Source organism: Phoca vitulina, unplaced genomic scaffold, assembly GCF_004348235.1.
Source record: "Phoca vitulina isolate PV1807 unplaced genomic scaffold, GSC_HSeal_1.0 scaffold21, whole genome shotgun sequence".
NCBI lineage: Eukaryota > Metazoa > Chordata > Mammalia > Carnivora > Phocidae > Phoca > Phoca vitulina.
The window spans coordinates 12,395,059-12,413,532 of NW_022589724.1; the positions used below are offsets into that span (position 1 = coordinate 12,395,059).

At 36.5% G+C, this 18,474-nt stretch overlaps 1 protein-coding gene across 1 annotated transcript in view; it reads right to left on the minus strand.

Moving 5' to 3' along the window:
• The window catches only part of SHOC1 (shortage in chiasmata 1), an 85,585-nt gene extending 70,358 nt beyond the window's left edge, over positions 1–15,227 (minus strand). The window contains exons 1-4 of the mRNA XM_032418531.1: positions 15,183–15,227; positions 12,906–13,026; positions 8,581–8,671; positions 882–1,066 (exon numbers count right to left, since the gene is read on the minus strand). Of these exons, the coding sequence (XP_032274422.1) occupies positions 882–1,066; positions 8,581–8,671; positions 12,906–13,026; positions 15,183–15,227 (442 nt within the window). The remainder of the gene's footprint in view (positions 1–881; positions 1,067–8,580; positions 8,672–12,905; positions 13,027–15,182) is intronic.
• Between the last annotated feature and the right edge of the window lie 3,247 nt (positions 15,228–18,474).

The window sequence follows — 18,474 nt, forward strand, 5'->3', positions numbered from 1 at the left end:
ATAGGTCATGATCCCAGGGTCCTGGGATCGAGCCCCACATCGGGCTCCCTGCTCAGTGGAAAGCCTGCTTCTCCCTCTCCCACTCCCCCTGCTTGTGTTCTCTCTCTTGCTGTGTCTCTCTCTGTCAGATAAATAAATAAAATCTTTAAAAAAAAAAAAAGAATCTCTTATGGTTTGTCTCCCTCTCCGGTTTAGTCTTGTTTCATTTTTCCCTCCCTTCCCCTATGACCCTCTGTCTTGTTTCTCAAATTCCTCATATCAGTGAGATCATATGATAATTGTCTTTCTCTGATTGACTTATTTCGCTTAGCATAATACCCTCTAGTTCCATCCACGTCGTTGCAAATGGCAAGATTTCATTTTTTGATGGCTGCATAATATTCCAAAATGTACTTTAATTATTAATTATGGTAAATTTGTAAAAATGAGGTGAATTTCCTGATCTAATACTGCAACTATTCCAGCTCTACTTTGAATTATGGTTTCACATCAATAAGATGAGATTGAAAATCTTGAGCATATTTTGAAAATAAAATACAGCCATCATTTAGTGATCTACTATTTTAATGTTATACGAGATTGCTATGTCATCAGATCTGGTTACAGTAATATGGTGTGAGCAGACAATGATCAAATCCCTGAGGCTTTTTTGATGCCCAGCACACACAAACTCCAAAAACAACCAAATTCACAAAAAGGGGATTAATATGAAAAAGAAAGTATTTCCCTAATGTGGCAAAGCTTAGAATTATAATTTTGCAGGTGGATACCTTTAATAAAATAGAAAAATTAAAAATCCAATAAAACAGAAAAACACTCACAAAAAAGACAATCTGTTAGTAAGAAATGTTTTATAATAATAGAAACAATAAATGTTTTACCTTCGTCCTGTGTTTGAAGTGCTGGACATTTTTCTAAACCGCTGACAAGTGTAAAGACTTCAGTGTAGTCCTTATGGGTATATAAACTGGCTTCTTCTACTTCAGTTTGGGAGTTTGGGTTTGAACTTGGAACAACTTCCTCAAACCCACAGTCAATCTGAGTCACCATTCCTGTAATTGTTTTTCTATGACATTATAAAATTACTGATTTTATGTATGTCCTATTTTAAAACATCTTTATTAACAAATAATGTTCATTGTAGAAAAATTACAAAATTCCAACAGATACAAAGTTACCCATAGCCCCAACACTCAAGAAATGAATTCAAAAATTATATATTTTCTCAATTACTTTTGGACATTTTTTAACAAAAGTGGATTTATGTACATAGTATTATGAAACCTGCCTTTTCTGATAAACAATAAAACATGAGTACAATTATACGTCAGTCAATGTACATTCACTTCATTTTGGATGAACAGGATCCCATTGTATTGGTAGGCCATAATATATTCAAACAGTTCCCTATTGTTGGCAATTTAAATTTGTTGTAATCCTTTGCTATTAGAATGCAAGGAATATCTTTGTGCACTTGCCTGTTTTCTCAAAATAGGTTTCCTAAAAACCGAAGCAATGAGGTTAAAGGTATACAGATTTTTACACTTTTCCATGCATTGCCAAGTTGCCCTTGTATTGGATATTCAATGTTTGCTTTTCCACGTCATTAGCCAACCTTTTATATTCTGTTTTTCAACCTGAGAGGCTCATCTCTATGACTGAACTAAGCTCCCTTGCTCTCTGGTTTCTGGTTGGGTTTAGCCAACAGGAAGCATTGGCAGATCAAAGGTGGGAAGAGAGACAAGTTGAGATATTATTGTTCCCAAATCCCTCTCCTGGGCCACAGTTTAGAAATGGCTGCATTCTTCTACCAAGAGTTACATCTCTTGTCAGACAGCCCCTCTCCTACAGCTAGCCGTACGTAGTTCTTACTGGGTTGATTACTGTTCAGTCCCCTTGCTCCTACAAGCTTAGAGTGTTAACAACTTCCTGCTGTTTTGGGGCCCTTTTTTTTCTTGGGGGGCTCCCTTGACCTTGCGCATACCTTGCCTGTTGCCTGATTCACCCAGGTAATCTGCCACTGTCTGTAACATTGGGAGAGTTTGGATTTCTAAGAGATCTTTTTAATGAATTTTCTGACAAATAAATATATTATTGGCAATTTAACCACACATTCTAATATACCTTTTCCCCCCTGATATCCTAAAATATTTTAGCCTCAATAATTCCCTACACAGACTGAGAACCAAAATAATATAACCCCCTAATGTAATTGGAGAAAAACGAATATGCCGTATCTTCAAGTCATAGAAAAATCTCTGAAGTTTCTCCTTTACTAAGAAAATACAAGGCACAAGAAAAAATATTTCAACTTACCCAGGTCCATATTACTCGTAAGACCATTGATTCCTATGTGAATCTTTACAGACTTCTAAATTTAGCATTTATATTGCAATTATCTTTTTTGTTTTAAATGTTACTAATAGGATCAGCACTTTGTAATAATCCTTGGTACTACAGTTTTGAGAAAAATCAGTCAATTCTCTTTCCCTAGATATAAATGTTCTATGAAGAAAAGTATTTCCTGGATCTCCTCCTACCTCCGTGTCCAATATTATCTCTTCTTTGTTCACTGGTGTCTCCTCCTCCACCTAACCTGTGGTACTGATATTTCCCAGGATTCCAATCTGGATGGTGTTTGCTTTCTTTCCACATCATTCTATCTGGGTAAGTTCGTCCACTCCAATTCACTAATTCCTTAACTTAAAAGAAATATTTATTGAGTGTCTATAGTGTGCTAACACCATTTTAGGCACTGAGAATGGAGTGGTAGAGCAAAACAAAGTTCTTACCCTCGTGAAGCTTACCTATTAATGGGATGATAGACAAACAAACAAACAAATAACATAATGTCAGGTGGCGAAAAATTGTTTTGAATAAAATAAAATATTAGGACATCACGTAACAGCCTGAGAGTTGGTAAGAGGTCTGTTTTAGAGAGTGGCCAGGTGAGGAGCTGATAATTCCACAGCTACCTGAATAATGGTAGGGAGTGACCTATACAAAGGCCTGAAGTGGGGTAACAAGTTTGGCATAATCTAAGAAAAGCAGAAAGGTCAGGGTGACTGGAACAGAGTAAGGTTAGATAGGTAGGAAGGGACCAGATCATGTTGGGCATTATAGCACCTGGTAAGAACTTTGGATTTTATTCTATGTGCAATGGGATACTGTCAGTAGGTTATAACAGAGACAGTTCATGATCTGATTTGTGTCTTAAAAAAAAAAAAATTCCAGGCAAACTCTTAGAAGAAAATAGAGGAGTAAATCCTCATGACTTTGGATTAGGCAAAGCCTTCTTGGATATGATGCCAAAAGCCCAAGTGACTAAAGAAAAAAAATAGATAAATTGGACTTCATCAAAAATTTTCAAAAATTGTGCTTCAAAGGATACTATCAAGAAAGCGGAAAGATAATCCACAGAAGAAAATATTTGCAAATCATGTGTCTGATAAGGGACTTGTATCTAGACTATATAACAAACTCTTAAAATTCAATTATAAAAAGACACATAAACCAACTGGAAAATGGGCAAAGGACTTAAATAGGCAAAGGACTTAAATAAACATTTTCTTGAAGAAGATAAACTAAAGGCCAATAATTACACAAAAAGATGCTGAACATCATTAGCCATGAGGGAAATGCAAATCAAAACTACTATGACATAAAATAAGCTACCCATTAGGATGGCTATAATCAAAAAGACAGATAATAACAAATGTTGACAAGGATGTAAATAAATTGTAACCTTCATACACTGCTGGTGGAAATGCAAGATGGTACAACTGCTTGGAAGATAATTTGGCAATTCTTCAAACAGTTAAACAATGAGTTACCATATGATCTAGTAATTCTACTACTAGAGAAATGAAATCATATGTATGCACAAAAACTTTCCCACAAATATTTATAGCAGCATTACTCATACTAGCTAAAAACTGAAAACAACCTAAATGCCCATCAACTAATGAATGGATAAATAAAATGTGCCATGTCCACACAATGGATTACTATCTGGCCATTAAGAAAAAAGGTAAGTGCTGATACATGCTACAACACAGATGAACCTTGAATACATTATGCTAAATGAAAGAAGCCAGTCACAAAAGATCCCATATTGTATGTGTCATATTGTGTTTTAAATAAGAAATGTATATTTGGTCTTCATCCCCATTCCTGGCAAGGAAATCCCAAAGCCCTTGGAATTTCCTAAGTGTTTAGAGTGATAAAGGTATATTTGGTTATGTTAATGAGGTGACTTTTGGAAAAACCTCTCTGTTGCCCAGAGAAACAACCATGTGATCAGAGGGCTGGAATTTCAGCCCCATCCCTCTGACCTCCAGGGAGAAGGGCTAGAGGTTGAATCAATTGCCAATGGCCTATGATCAAGTCAATCACATGTATGAAATGAAGCCTTCATAAGAACCCAAAGGGTGGGATTCAGAGAGCTTCTGGTTGGTGAACACAAGGAAACGTTGGGAAAGTGGTGTGAAGGTACAATGTATGGAAACTCTGTGCCCCTTTCCCATACCTTGCCCTATGCATATCTTCCATCTAGCTGTTCCTGAGTTATATCCTTTTATAATATTCTGGTAATCCCGTAAATAAAATGTTTCTGTGAATTCTGTGAGTCTGTCTAGCAAATAGATCAAATCCAAGGAGGAGGTTGCTGGAACCACCAATCTATAGCCAGTGGGTCAGAAGCACAGGTTATTACCTGGACTTGCAAGTGGAGTCTGAAATGGCAGGAGAGGGGAGACAGTCTTCTAGGACTGAGTCCTTAACAGGTGGTATCTGACACTATCTCTGGGTAGATAGTGTCAGAATTGAGTTGAATTGTAGGATACCCAGCTGGTATCAGAGCACTGCTTGTTGGTCTGGGGAAACTACATCCCCTCCCTATGCTGGAATTGGTGTATGATTTTACTTTGATTCCATTTATATGAAATGTCCAGAATAGCAAGTCTAGAGAGGCAGAAAGTAGACTAGTAGTTGCCTGTCTGGAGGAGGGGGAAAAACGGGGAGTGGATGCTAATAAGATTTCTTTTTGTGTTGATGAAAATGCACTAAAATTGATTGTGGTGATAACTGCACAACTCTGTGAATATACTAAAATCCACTGAATTGGACATTTTAAATGGGTGAATTATATGGATATGAATCATATTTCAATAAAGCTGTAATATAAACCAAACCAAACCAAAGAGTATAGGGTTTGAAGTCAGACAGACTAGGATTTGAATATTTGAATAGCTCCAACTCTTGACTGTGGACAAGTTATTTAATCTGAGTCTCAGTTTCTCATATATAATATTGGGATAGTAATATCCACCTCACATAATAGTTATGAGGTATATGGGAAATAAATATATGTGCAATGCCCTGAATTCAATTGCATTCATCAGAATATAGCAAGCCACAGAGGAACAGGGGATATTGTTATACATTCTTCCTCTTACTCTACTTGTTCATGTGCTCTCTCCTGGAAGCTAGAAGTTTATTGCATGGTTCTCCCTGATGTTTTTGCATTTTGCCCTTGTCTCCATGATTTGATAGCCTCAACCCCTTCTTCATTCTGTCCATCAAGCTAAAATAAGTGCTATATTTACTCTAATATGTATATATTTATTAGGAGCTTAATATGTCTTTTAAACTATGCTGGGGTTTTTTTGCTGGTGGTTTTCTAAAAATTAGAATAGTTATTATTTTTGTTAGTGCTCTGTCACAAGTTGTAGCTTTGACTACCGAAGCCAATTCTCTTGTATGTCCTGTTACTTTTAGTGTGTAATTTTGCAGAACATAAGATTTCTTAGGAACACACGGCGGAAAATACCCACATATGTTAAAACACAGTACACCAACACGTTAGTAAAAGAATTGAAGCCTTAGAATCAATATTAAGAAGTAACAAAAATAGAAACAAGGAACAAAGAAAGGGGAGAAAGAGAGGAAAAGCAAGATTTAGGGACTCTAAGTGGTGCTAATGATCAGAATGTTTATTCCTAAAATCCATTAGGTAACAAAACTGCAGTAACAGAATTATTTAAAATTAAATTTTAACACGGGAAATCTCTATCTTTTCTGCTCGATTTTGCTTGAACCAAAACTTCTCTAAAAATAAAGTCTATTAAAAATTAAATCTTACTGTATGATACAAAATTGAAATTAATAATAGCTTAAACACATATAAAAAGTGGACTTTAGAAGTTCATGGTTAGTAAAGCAGCTTGCAATGTGTCAGAGACTAAAGCTCTTTTTGTTCCACTCTTTCACTTCCACATTTAGTTCTTGTCAGTATAGTCCAAGCTGGTTGCTGGAGCCAGTCATTACATCTCTATTCCAGCATTGGGAAGGAGAAAAGTGGAGGAGAAAAACATGCTGCTTCCTTTTAAGGACATTCCCCGGAAGTTGCATAAGCCTCTTTTGCTTAATATCCCATTAGGAAGAACTTAGTCTCGTGGCTATATGTAGTTACAGAGAGGCTGAGAAATGTAAAAGTGATTCTAGGTGGTGCCACAGGTCCACCTTCTTTGCCATGGACTCTATCTTGGTACTGCAAAATGAATGGAAGGTCAGATAAGATCGCGCATCCATTCCTTCAGGGCCTCCCATTTCTCCCATACGTGAATCTTGTTTGAGTCAAAGTAGCTAGATCATTGCCTTCACTGAGGACTTACTGCGTATTCTTGCTCTATGCCTTCAGACTTGCTGTTCCCTTTGCCTGAAAAATTTTCTCTCAAGTTAGTTTTTCCTTCAATGTCCAGCTCAAGCTCAATTCCTACTTCTTTGTGAAGCTGATCTCTCCTGCTTATAAATGCACAGCCTTACCAATCTAACTCATAAAGTGAAGAGATCTTAGAGATCATCTTGTTTCTTGTTACTTTAGGTAGGTTCTTGGGCCAGCAGTATCAGCATACCTAAGAGCACATTAGAAGGGCAGAATCTGGGGTGCCTGGTTGGCTCAGTCAGTTAAGCATCTAACTCTTGATCTCAGCTCAGGTCTTTATCTCAGGGTCATGAGTTCAAGCCCTGTGTTGGGCTCCATGCTGGGCATGGAACCTACTTAAAAAAAAAAAAAAGTGCAGAATCACAGGCCCCAACACAGACCAACTGAATCAGGATCTCCATTTTTTTTTTTTTTTAAAGATTTTATTTATTTATTTGAGAGAGAGAGAGAGAGCACATGAGAGGGGGGAGGGTCAGAGGGAGAAGCAGACTCCCCGCTGAGGGGGGAGCCCGATGCGGGACTCGATCCTGGGACTCCAGGATCCTGACCTGAGCCGAAGGCAGTTGCTTAACCAACTGAGCCACCCAGGCGCCCTCAGGATCTCCATTTTTAATAAGATTGTCAGGTGATTCACATGCACATTAAAGTTTGAGAAGCACTGATCCAGTATCATTATACTGATAGAGAGTGAGGGTCAGAGAGAGAAGATGACTTGTCAAGTAGGTAGTACTTGACTTTTCAAATCACGACTTGAAATCCACATTTTTTTTTTAATTCATGGAGCAGAGCTCTTTTCACTACACCTTCCTGCTTCCTCGGTGCTCAGTTTAGTCATGCAATAGGCACTTTGTATTGGCCTTATGCCTTGTGATAGATTTTATGATGGTCATCTGATATTATCATTTAATTCTCACATGGTTAATTTTTTTATGTCTATATATTATCTTCCTAACCTGACTTTTAAATTCCTAGATGATGGAAATGGTATATTGGGTTTCTTTGCATTTTGAGTCTGGACACATTTAAATTGGTTATTTGTTTCTTTCCAGCACAATTAAGGAAAACTTAAATTACTAAAACCTGAAAATGTGAATAATAACTAAATCCTTCCTGGGTCTGATCAGCACTCTTTGTACAAAGTGAAGCAACACAGTAAATTATTTACCTTTGCACTGAAATCTCTAATTTATGTCTATATTAACAATGTAGACTGGGTTAGATGTTCTTCCTTGTATTATGTACGCTCTGTGTTCCTATCTTTGTCATTATACTTCCCATATTGTATTGTAATTATTTATTTATAAATCTGTACTCCCTTGTGTTCTTTGAAAGTAGAGACTGTGTTTTCTTGTGTTCTTTGAAAGTAGAGACTGTGTCTTATTCATTTGTGTATCCTGTATCCAGCATACAGGATTGTATATAATAAATATTTGATGAATGACTGAACTAGTAATAAATAACGTTTTGACAAAGTTATGTTAGAAAATAGCCTTAAATCTGCGTTTATACTATAAGAAAAAAGACCAGTTTTAATATAAAGTGTCCTATAGACACATTCTACAAGAAGTTTACTTATTGATTAAAAGCATAATAACATATTTGCTTTATTTCTCTGTGTGTTTTATAACACAAATGCATAGAGAACAGTTAATATGTGATAAATTAGGCCAAAATAAAAAGGGTATAAATCACTTCTATTAATCTCTCTTTTGTGGCTCAGATTAGGGCTTTTTCTTCAGATAAAAGAATAAAATCTCTGAGGATACAAAGGAAAGGATCTTGTCTCTGCAGAGGTCTGGAGAACTTACTGTTTCTCTCTTAGATGTAAAGGGGAAATTGAGGTTAAGGACACATACTTCTCTAGGAACTCCTCCACAAAGAGACTTGCTTTCCATTGATCCAAGACTGAAATATCATCTGTCATTCCCCACACTGAAACAGCTGAAACTAGAAAGGAGAATGGTAAACATTAGCTTCTAGAATTTTCTCTTGCACTTACTACAAGCCAAACATGAACATTTTACATTATGATGTTATTTGTTCACAAATGTAATTTTTCCCAAAATTTTATCAAATTCCAAACATTTAAGTAATCTTTCTCATTATTACAATTCACCCCCCCAAAACCCTTCAACTATAGTCAGAACAATATCACCTGAACATACCATCCTCATTTTTACAACCTATCTTTTGCTAATACAGCACTACCATCCTAGATAGTCCTGTTCAACAGCTCATATTAGTCCTCATGAAGTTTTATTATTAACCATTTCAGCTTGTTCTGATATATTCTCCTTGAAGGGCCATAATTGTCAGTAGCACTCACTCTGGCACATGATCATACACAGCCATATTTAAAAATTTTAGGTATCTATAGCTTGTCTCTCAAATTAGACCACCGGTTCCTTAAAAGAGAGATCATGTCATATACTAATGTCAGAAGAAGCAATTGAGTGAAGTCAAAGGACCTGTATTCTACCACCAATGTTATGTCTTACTAGTTTTGTTATCTTGAACAAATCACTTAACATCTGAGTCTATGTGTCATTGAAAAAAATACAAAAGTTTAGTGGTTACGAGTATAGGTTCTGGAATCACCCTGACTACATTTTATTTAATGCTTGTAGTGCTACTTATTAAGTGTATGAGCTCGGGTAAACCTCTTAACCCCTTTGTATCTGTATTCCTTATCTACAAATTCGGGATAATAATAATGGTCTTTTCCTAGTGTTGTGAAGATTAAATGCGATGAGACATATAAATTGCTTAGAACAGTGCCTTACATATTGTAAACAAATTTTGGCTGTTAATGGGGACGCCTGGGTGGCTCAGTCCATTAAACGTCTGTCTTTAGCTCTGGTCATGATCCCAGGGTCCTGGGATAAGTCCCACATTGGGCTCCTTGCTCAGCGGGGAGCCTGCTTCTCCCTCTGCCTGCCACTCCCCTTGCTTGTTCTCTCTCTCTCTCTCTCTGGCAAATAAATAAATAAAATCTTTTAAAAAAATTTTGGCTGTTAATGTTATTATTGTTTTTAAAAAGAGAAAAAGAAATAGGAAAAAATGAACTCATTTTTCCTTCTGTACATTTATTTATTTCCTTCTGTACTTTTAGATAAGCAGATTAATGAAAGCTATTCTTTATCTTATTTCCAACCTGATTGAGATTCACTCCCTTTTTACAATATTCATTGTAAAATGAAGACTTTCCTCCCTCATGTCCTTACTTCCTTTCTTACACACTTCAGTTTCCATAGCCAGTCCCATAACCACTACCTTACAAAGACCCTTGATTCCTTTGCCTCTCTTTCCCTTGTACTAACTCAGGAAAACCCCTACTCTCCACCTTGTGTACATACACTAGAACAGCTGAAAATTATTGGAAAAAGATCATCCAGTCATGCTGAATGAACTCATTTCAGATTATGACCATAAATTTCAAATGGGCATCCAATATTGACAGATGATAATAGTACACCTTCCTAACCAAACTGGTTTTCCCGTTCTTTTTTTTAAATATTTTTTTTAAATTTTTATTTTTAAAATATTTTATTTATTTGGCAGAGAGCAAGACACAGCGAGAGAGAGAACACAAGCAGGGGGAGTGGGAGAAGGAGAAGCAAAGCAGGCTTCTCACTGAGCAGGGAGCCCGATGCAGGGCTCGATCCCAGGACCCTGGGATCATGACCTGAGCCGAAGGCAGATGCTTAACAACTGAGCCACCCAGGCGCCCCTATTTATTTTATTTTATTTTATTTTTTTTTTAATTCTTTTTTTTTTATTTTTTTTTTTAAAGATTTTATTTATTTATTTGACACAGAGAGAGAGACAGAGAGAAAGCACAGGCAGGTGGAGCGGCAGGCAGAGGGAGAGGGAGAAGCAGGCTCCAGAAGAAGCAGGCTCCCTGAGGAGCAGGGAGCCCGATGAGGGGCTCGATCCCAGGACCCTGGGATCATGACCTGAGCCGAAGGCAGTCGCTTAACCAACTGAGCCACCCAGGCGCCCCGCCCCTATTTATTTTAGAGGGAGGGAGAAAGTGAGCATGAGGGCAGGAAAGGGAGAGGAGGGAATCTCAAGCAGACTCCTTGTTGAGTGTAGGGCTTGATCCCAGGACCCTGAGATCATTACCTGAGCTGAAGGCAGACACTTAATGGGACTGAGCCCCGTGGGTGTCCCTATCTCACTTGTTTTCTTACCTGGTTCTGCCTTTAACTGTTGGAGTGTTCTAGGGCTTTGTCCTAGGCTCTCTGCTCTATATATACTCATGCTCACAGTGACTTCATCCGCTTCCATAAGTTTATGTGCAATCCATATATGATTACTCCAATTTGAAACTCCAGCAGTGCTCAAGATTTATATAATAAATTGCCTCCTTGATGTCTTCATTTAGATACCTAAATAGGCATTTTAACCTGGCCAAAGCAGAGTTTTGACTCTAGCCACAAATTGGCTTCCCCATGAGCCTTTCCTTATCTTGGGAAATAGCACTGCCATCCACCCAGTTGCTCAGGTCAAAAACCCTAGAAGACATTCTTTATTGTTCTATTTTTTCTTTAACCCTCTCACTGTTGGCTGGATCTCTAAAATAATCTCAATTCAACCACTCCTCACACCTCCCATTAATATAAGCCTAGTTCAAGCCACTATCATCTTTTATGTAGAGTGTAGATTCACTTAGCAATCTAGATTCTGAACTAATATGATAGCTTTCTGATTGAATTTATCATTTCTACTCTTTCCCAATACCTACCCCTTCCATACTCCAGACAACCAGAATGATTTTTCTAAAGCATATATCAGATTATGTCACTCCCTTTTTAAAAACTGTCCAATGATTTGTTACATTAGCCATAATATAAACAAGCAAATAAACTCCATATTATGGCCTATAATGCCTTGTATCTTTCAGAAGCTGCCTACTTCTTAGATATCCCCTTTTCATTAACCTGTCACAGTGGCTTAATTTTCTGGTCCTAAAACTCATCAAGTTTATTCCTGAGTCAGGAACTCTGCATTTGCTTGAAAGGCTTCTCCCCCATATCTTTTTATTGTTGTTGCCTTCTCATCATCCAGATCTCAACTCAAATGTCCACTTCCTTCCCTAAGCATCTTAGGAAATAGTGCTCCCTACTAAATCTTGTATCACATTACCCTATTGTGTCTTTTCTACATATTTATTAATACCAGACATTAGCTTATATATTTAATGGTTTTATTGCTGCATACTTCTTACCAGTCTGAAAACCCACTAGGGAAGGAACTACTTCTGTCTTATTAGTAACTGTCCTTAGCACCTATAACAGCACCTGGTACATAATACATGCTAAATAAATGTTGTTAACTGACTTGACTTCTCAATGGAAGCTACCTCTTTCTTAAATCCATGACATGATAAGAGCAAAAGATAGTATTTTGTACATATACATTTAAAAATAGTTTTATATGCGGTATATCATAACATTTTAAAGTAGCCCTCCTACAGTTGAGCAAGATCCTATTACAATACAACCAATGTTTACAATGCTAGAATATTTTAAGACTTCATCATCTACATATCTTTTATTTGTTCTATTCATATCTAGTATAAGCTTCCCAATTCCCTACTTTGTCACCTAAATTCTGTCATAAAAATATTAATTTGTAACCTTGAGTTCTTTTTTTTTTAAGATTTTATTTATTTATTTGAGAGAGAGAGCATGAGAGGGGGGAGGGTCAGAGGAAGAAGCAGACTCCCCGCTGAGCAAGGAGCCCAATGTGGGGCTCAATCCTGGTATTCCGGGATCATGACCTGAGCCGAAGGCAGATGCTTAACTGACTGAACCACCCAGGCACCCCTTGGAGTTCTGATATGAATAAATGCAATGCAGTTTTATTAGGGTGCCTGGGTGGCTCAGTTGGTTAAGCGACTGCCTTCGGCTCAGGTCATGATCCTGGAGTCCCAGGATCGAGTCCCACATCGGGCTCCCTGCTCAGCGGGGAGTCTGCTTCTCCCTCTGACCCTCCCCCCTCTCATGCTCTCTCTCTATCTCATTCTCTCTCAAATAAATAAATAAAATCTTAAAAAAAAATAATAAATGCAATGCAGTTTTATTAATAAGAAAAGCATGCTTTCTTAATAATTTATGGTGCTAAACTCTGACATTACTTTTAAAACAGATTTTTGAGAAATAAAAATAAAACATACCTCTCATCCATGGCCTCCTAAACTTATTATCAATAACTCCTGCATAATTTCCATCTTGATATAAACATGAAGGGACTCGAAGCAATAAAGCATCTCTGCAAAACTTCTTTCTAACTATATTCTATGTAAGAAAGTAAGATTATAAAATCTTTTAATATATTTATCAGGTGCAACTATCAATATTCAGAATATTAAAATTTTTTATTCTTTTAAATTCATATTATTTTTATTTAAAGGTAATACTTGCTCATTATAAAATATAAAATAACACAGAACACATAACTGAGAAAGTCAAGGTCCCTAGTAATATAAGTAATACTTTGGCATGTTTTCCACAGACTTCCTTTTCTAGGCTAGGCTAAAATGTGTGTGTGTGTGTGTGTGTGTGTGTGTGTGTCTATGTGTTTGGACAAAAATGAGATCACATCATTTATACAGTATGCCATTTAGCAATGTGCTTTTTTTTGCTTAACAGTATAATATGGCTGTCTTAATTTTGTTTTCTATGTCTTTGCATTATTAAACTTGTGACAACCAGCAAATAAGTTTCTAACTTAAAAAAAATCAACAAATAAAACTATTTCTTAAACCTCATAGTCTATGGTGTGCCTCTGAAAAATGTCCCACTATTCTTCTCAGATTATCAAAACCCTATTTATTAAAAAAAAAATCCTATTTATCTTTCAAGGCCCATCTTAAGCAATATCTCCTCTATGAAGCTTTTCCTCAGTAACTCTCAACTTCCCACAAACTTCATTATTCTATGTATTTGGACAAATGATAGTTTCTTGCATTATTTCCCAAGAGTTTTATGTTTGCTGAAGGTGTTACAGATATTAAATAAGAGGTCTTAATTATTCAAGAATAAATGGTACAAAGAAAGAAGAGTTAAAGTAATTTATATAAAACAAGGACCAAAGGTTCATTGCAAAACAGAAAAAAAGCTTGATTAATACTTTGTCTAAAAAAAATGAAATAAAGTTATAAAAATAAAATTTTATAGCTAACAAAATTTTGGTTATTAGTTTATAACCATAACTGGTTTTTGGTCAAAATTTTCCCACAAACTGTATTATATAATGATATGCATGATATTAGTCATTACTTCAACTTTGATTGTAAAGAAGATATTTTTAAAAAATATTTAACCAAAATATTCCCAAGGCATCTCTGACTCCTTTAATATTCAAACCATTCTCTTCCTCTTATCTGTAACTAATGAATGTTGCAAGGTCTTCATTTGACAATAGCTTTACCTGTTGAGTGGTTCCCCAACACTGTTTCCATGAACTTTACAAAATTCTACAACTTTTGCAAGAAATGCCATCAATCAGTATCATATTTGTACTATATCATGGGGTGTGATCCACCAGCAAGAAACTAAGATACCATGGGCACAGATAAAAGTTTAAAGATGTTTGAATACAGACTAATTTTGAAGTGACCAATATATTCATAAATATATTTGGTTAACAATGACTTCTGATTCCCTACCATGAATATGTTATAATAACACATTTATCTCCCACAATTATGAAGAAATACAAAACCTGAAGATGTCTAAATGTCTTTCTTATTTCCTATAAAATGAACAGTTTTAGTTACATTGGAGTAATTTTTTTTCCTGGTAATGAGGTCAAGGTTATAAAGAAAATCAAAATTTAACTTATCAATTTGGATCATAAGAACAATGATTTGTTGTATGACTAGTCCAATTAGTTTCTTAACAATGTAGTGGACTTGAATCTTAGCTTTGTATAAGCTGTTTAAGTTCTCTAGACATCAGTTTCCTAACCTGTAAAATTGTAAAATCTAGCTCTTGAAGTAGTTATGATGATCAAATGGCATAATCCATCAAAAGAGCAAAGGATCAAATGATATAATCCATCAAAAGACCAAAGTATCTGGCCCATACAAGTGGTCAATACATGCTGCTACTGTTATTTCCTCATAAAGATAACTGGGACTGCTTTTTCCCCCATTCTTTTCCAGGAAGATCACTCAAGAATGTTCATATAAAAGCAGCCCAAATATACCAAGTTTCCATTTTTTTCTGCTGACAGCTTCAGATTCACAATACATTGTCAATAATTTCCTTCCAAAAGTGGCATTTTTAAGGTATATTGGAAGTGGGAAGAAATTTTAAATAAATCTCCAAGTAATTAGACTAAGGATTAATCTAAGGACTACTGCAAAATTATCATAATCATGTAGTGAATGCAGATAGTACTTTTCATATCATAATTCTTAGTAGTTAGTGATCCAATAATACTCTACCTCATATAAATAGTCTATTGCACAATATTTGAATGTTGAAAACATGTCTTCTTTCTTTGAAAGCGGTACAAATTTCAGTATCTGGAAATATAAAAATTAAAATTAAATGTTGGTAAAATAGCAAAGCAAGGAGTAGAAAACCATTCTTAATCACAAAACTTTGGTTCATTCATTTTTAAAAAGGTACTGAGTGATAAAAAAGTTTACTATAAAAATAACATTTATTACTATGATTTAAATCTAATATGAAAATAATGTATGTTGATATAAAATTTTTCATCTATTTTTCATACATGTTCATATATTGTTTAATCCACACAACTTCTGGTTGGTGGATTGAAATATATATTCTGTGACCATTTTGTTGCAAAAGAGGCAGGAATTCTCAAGACTGGTACAGTGGTTTTCTCAGGATAACCATATTTCTTAAGTGGTCTTGAAACAGAATAACCACACATAAAACTGTGCAGAAGCAGGGGAGAAGAATCTGGGAAATTCAAGTCTCTTAAAAAATAAAAAGCCCAGGGGTGCCTGACTGGCTCAGTTAGAAGAACATGTGACTCTTGATCTTGGGGTCATGAGTTCAAGCCCCTGCTGTGGGTAGAGTTTACTAAAAAAAATAAATAAAAATTTAAAATAAAAAGGCTGAAGTTAGAATTCCCTAATAGCTCATTTGGAATAAAGCCACTAAGACATAGTATTCCTAGGTCAATGGGTTATTATTGATAAATAAACAAATTCATCTAATGAAGCAGTAGGTAAAATTAAGAATGCTGAAAGAGTCCAAGATGGTTCTCATTTATGTGAGAACCAGAGCAATTACAGCTTATAAGAGTCACTCTAGGACAGAGTCCAGTGTATCAGATAGTTCTTAGCATTTTGATCAGTTACTTAAAATGTTTTGGGGAATTCAGATGTAAGCTAGAAGTCTTCATAAGGTAGTTTGTCAGTAAGTTTTTAATGAGTGAAATAAACATTTTAATCCGAATGGTTCTGCCTTAGTTTCATTATTATTTTAAACTTATTTGAAGTTTACCTGTTTCCTTATCTATGGTGAAGGTACTGCACCAGAAGATCTTAAGAGTTCATCTACATTAATTAGCTATGAATCTATTCCTATTTTCAGTCATTATCAAGTGAACATTCTTAACTACTCAACTACTGTATTACAAAATCTAAGAGCAAACTGGTCCCAGAGTACAATTACTTTATTTGATTAATGAATCAGAAGACATTTTGGATATCATAAGCTTTCCAATGAAAACAAACCCAATAAGTTATCTGAATTATTTTTAATATTGTTAGGTTCTGTGGTATCAACAGATATGGGGAGTACATAGTACTCTAATTCACTCTTTCACTCTTAATTAAACAATATCAACATAGCGTTTTCTTACTGGTGATTGCTTCTCTGGAAATATTTTCCAATCATTGTACTTCCATACCTTTTCCATATAGTGTATCACTGATCCTTTGAGGCAAATATTAATATAGAATTTCCATTTCTTGATATTGTGCTTTCAAAAAACATTATCTGATTGTGCATCATTCTAGAAGTCATTTCAAAAAATTTAAAACAACCAATCTACTTAGTTAATCCATTCAGTTATTATCAGCATTTACCTTAAATTTTCCTTTCTTGTGAAGCCTATATTTCTACTAGCTTCAGATTCATTCACTCTCATCAACTACCTTAAATAATTACTGTTGTATTGAAATTAATCATTTAAATTCATGCTGAACATACAGTACTTAAATAAGATACTATATATCATATATATTCATAGAATTCCTTTCACCTGTCAACTTTACTTCATTGCATTACAGGTATTTGATCCCATCTTATAATAGTGGATGGATAGGAAGAGAGATAAATCGGCCTTATTTCTAAAGTCAAAGGGAGAAAAGCAAAATCATGGCTAAAGAGAAGGTATTTTAAAAATAATCAGTCAGGGCGCCTGGGTGGCTCAGTTGGTTAAGCGACTGCCTTCGGCTCAGGTCATGATCCCGGAGTCCTGGGATCGAGTCCCACATCGGGCTCCCGGCTCAGCGGGGAGCCTGCTTCTCCCTCTGACCCTATCCCCTCTCATGCTGTTTCTCTCTCTCTCTCAAATAAATAAATAAATAAAATCTTTAAAAAAATAAATAAATAAATAAAAATAATCAGTCAATCAATCAATCAATCAGGAATTGCAGCAATTCCTGAAATATTTTTCCTTACCTATTCCTAAAGATTTTATTTCTCTTGTGCTAGCTCCTGACCGGCGCCAAAATGGAAATGCGTATAAGTAATCAGGTTAGGCTCTTATGCACAAGGCCAGAGAAGTAAGGCACAAGATTTTCTCCACCCAGTTTTACTGAAGTATCACTGAGGTAAAAATTTTACATATTTAAAGTGTAGGTATATATATTGGGATATTATTTCCAAGATTATTTAAGACACATACGAGTGAATGTGAATTTTAGGGCTGGCTTCCCATCTCCTCTCGCCAGCCTAAGGCATATGGAGATTTCTCCCCTTCCTCACTCCTTTGCCTAAAAACCACACTTTAACCATGTAAAATCGCAGAGGAGACAAGGTTCACACATTTTCTCGTATGGTTTAATCTATACAACTTCTTCTTAGTGCGTTGAAATCCCACTGGCCTTTCCGAGCCCTTCACAACCTCTATTCCCGTCTCATTTGGTTACGTGGACCCTGGTTCTGGGGTCTTGTCCCCACAGAGCCACATCAACCGGGCCTCACAGATCTGTTTTCCAGCAGTTCTGGAGCTGCCATACTCTAGCCCCATTCTGACCTTTTCTTCTCCTCTGCTCAAGAACACCTTCCCTCTCTCCTCTCTTCAGCCTCTCAGGGTTGCTACCGAGGTAAAATCGCCACGTACCCGTCGTCGCCTGAGAAAATTCCCGCCTACTGAGCATGTGACCTCTGGCCCTGGGCTCAGCGCTGGCATTGGCCAGCCAGGCGAGGCCCCGCCCCTCGGGCTCCCGGCACTTCCGCCTGCGGTTGCCCAGTGCCTGGGGTGCCCGGGTCCTAGCGGCTGAGCGAATCCTTTACGGCACGCAGTGGAGAGTGACAGCGGAGAAGGTGGCAGGAAGCCGGAAGGAGCCGGTATGAAAGGCAGGGACGAGCAGGCCAGGGAGTCTGGACTTTAGCTAATTCTGGCCAAACGGGACAGGACCAGAGGGAAGGCAAGGACAGAAGCGTTCCAAAGGTAAAACAGAGAATTTAGCCATCAGATTCAGGAAGAAGGAAAGCGAAAGGGAGGAGGCCAACATGATTCAGGTGTCT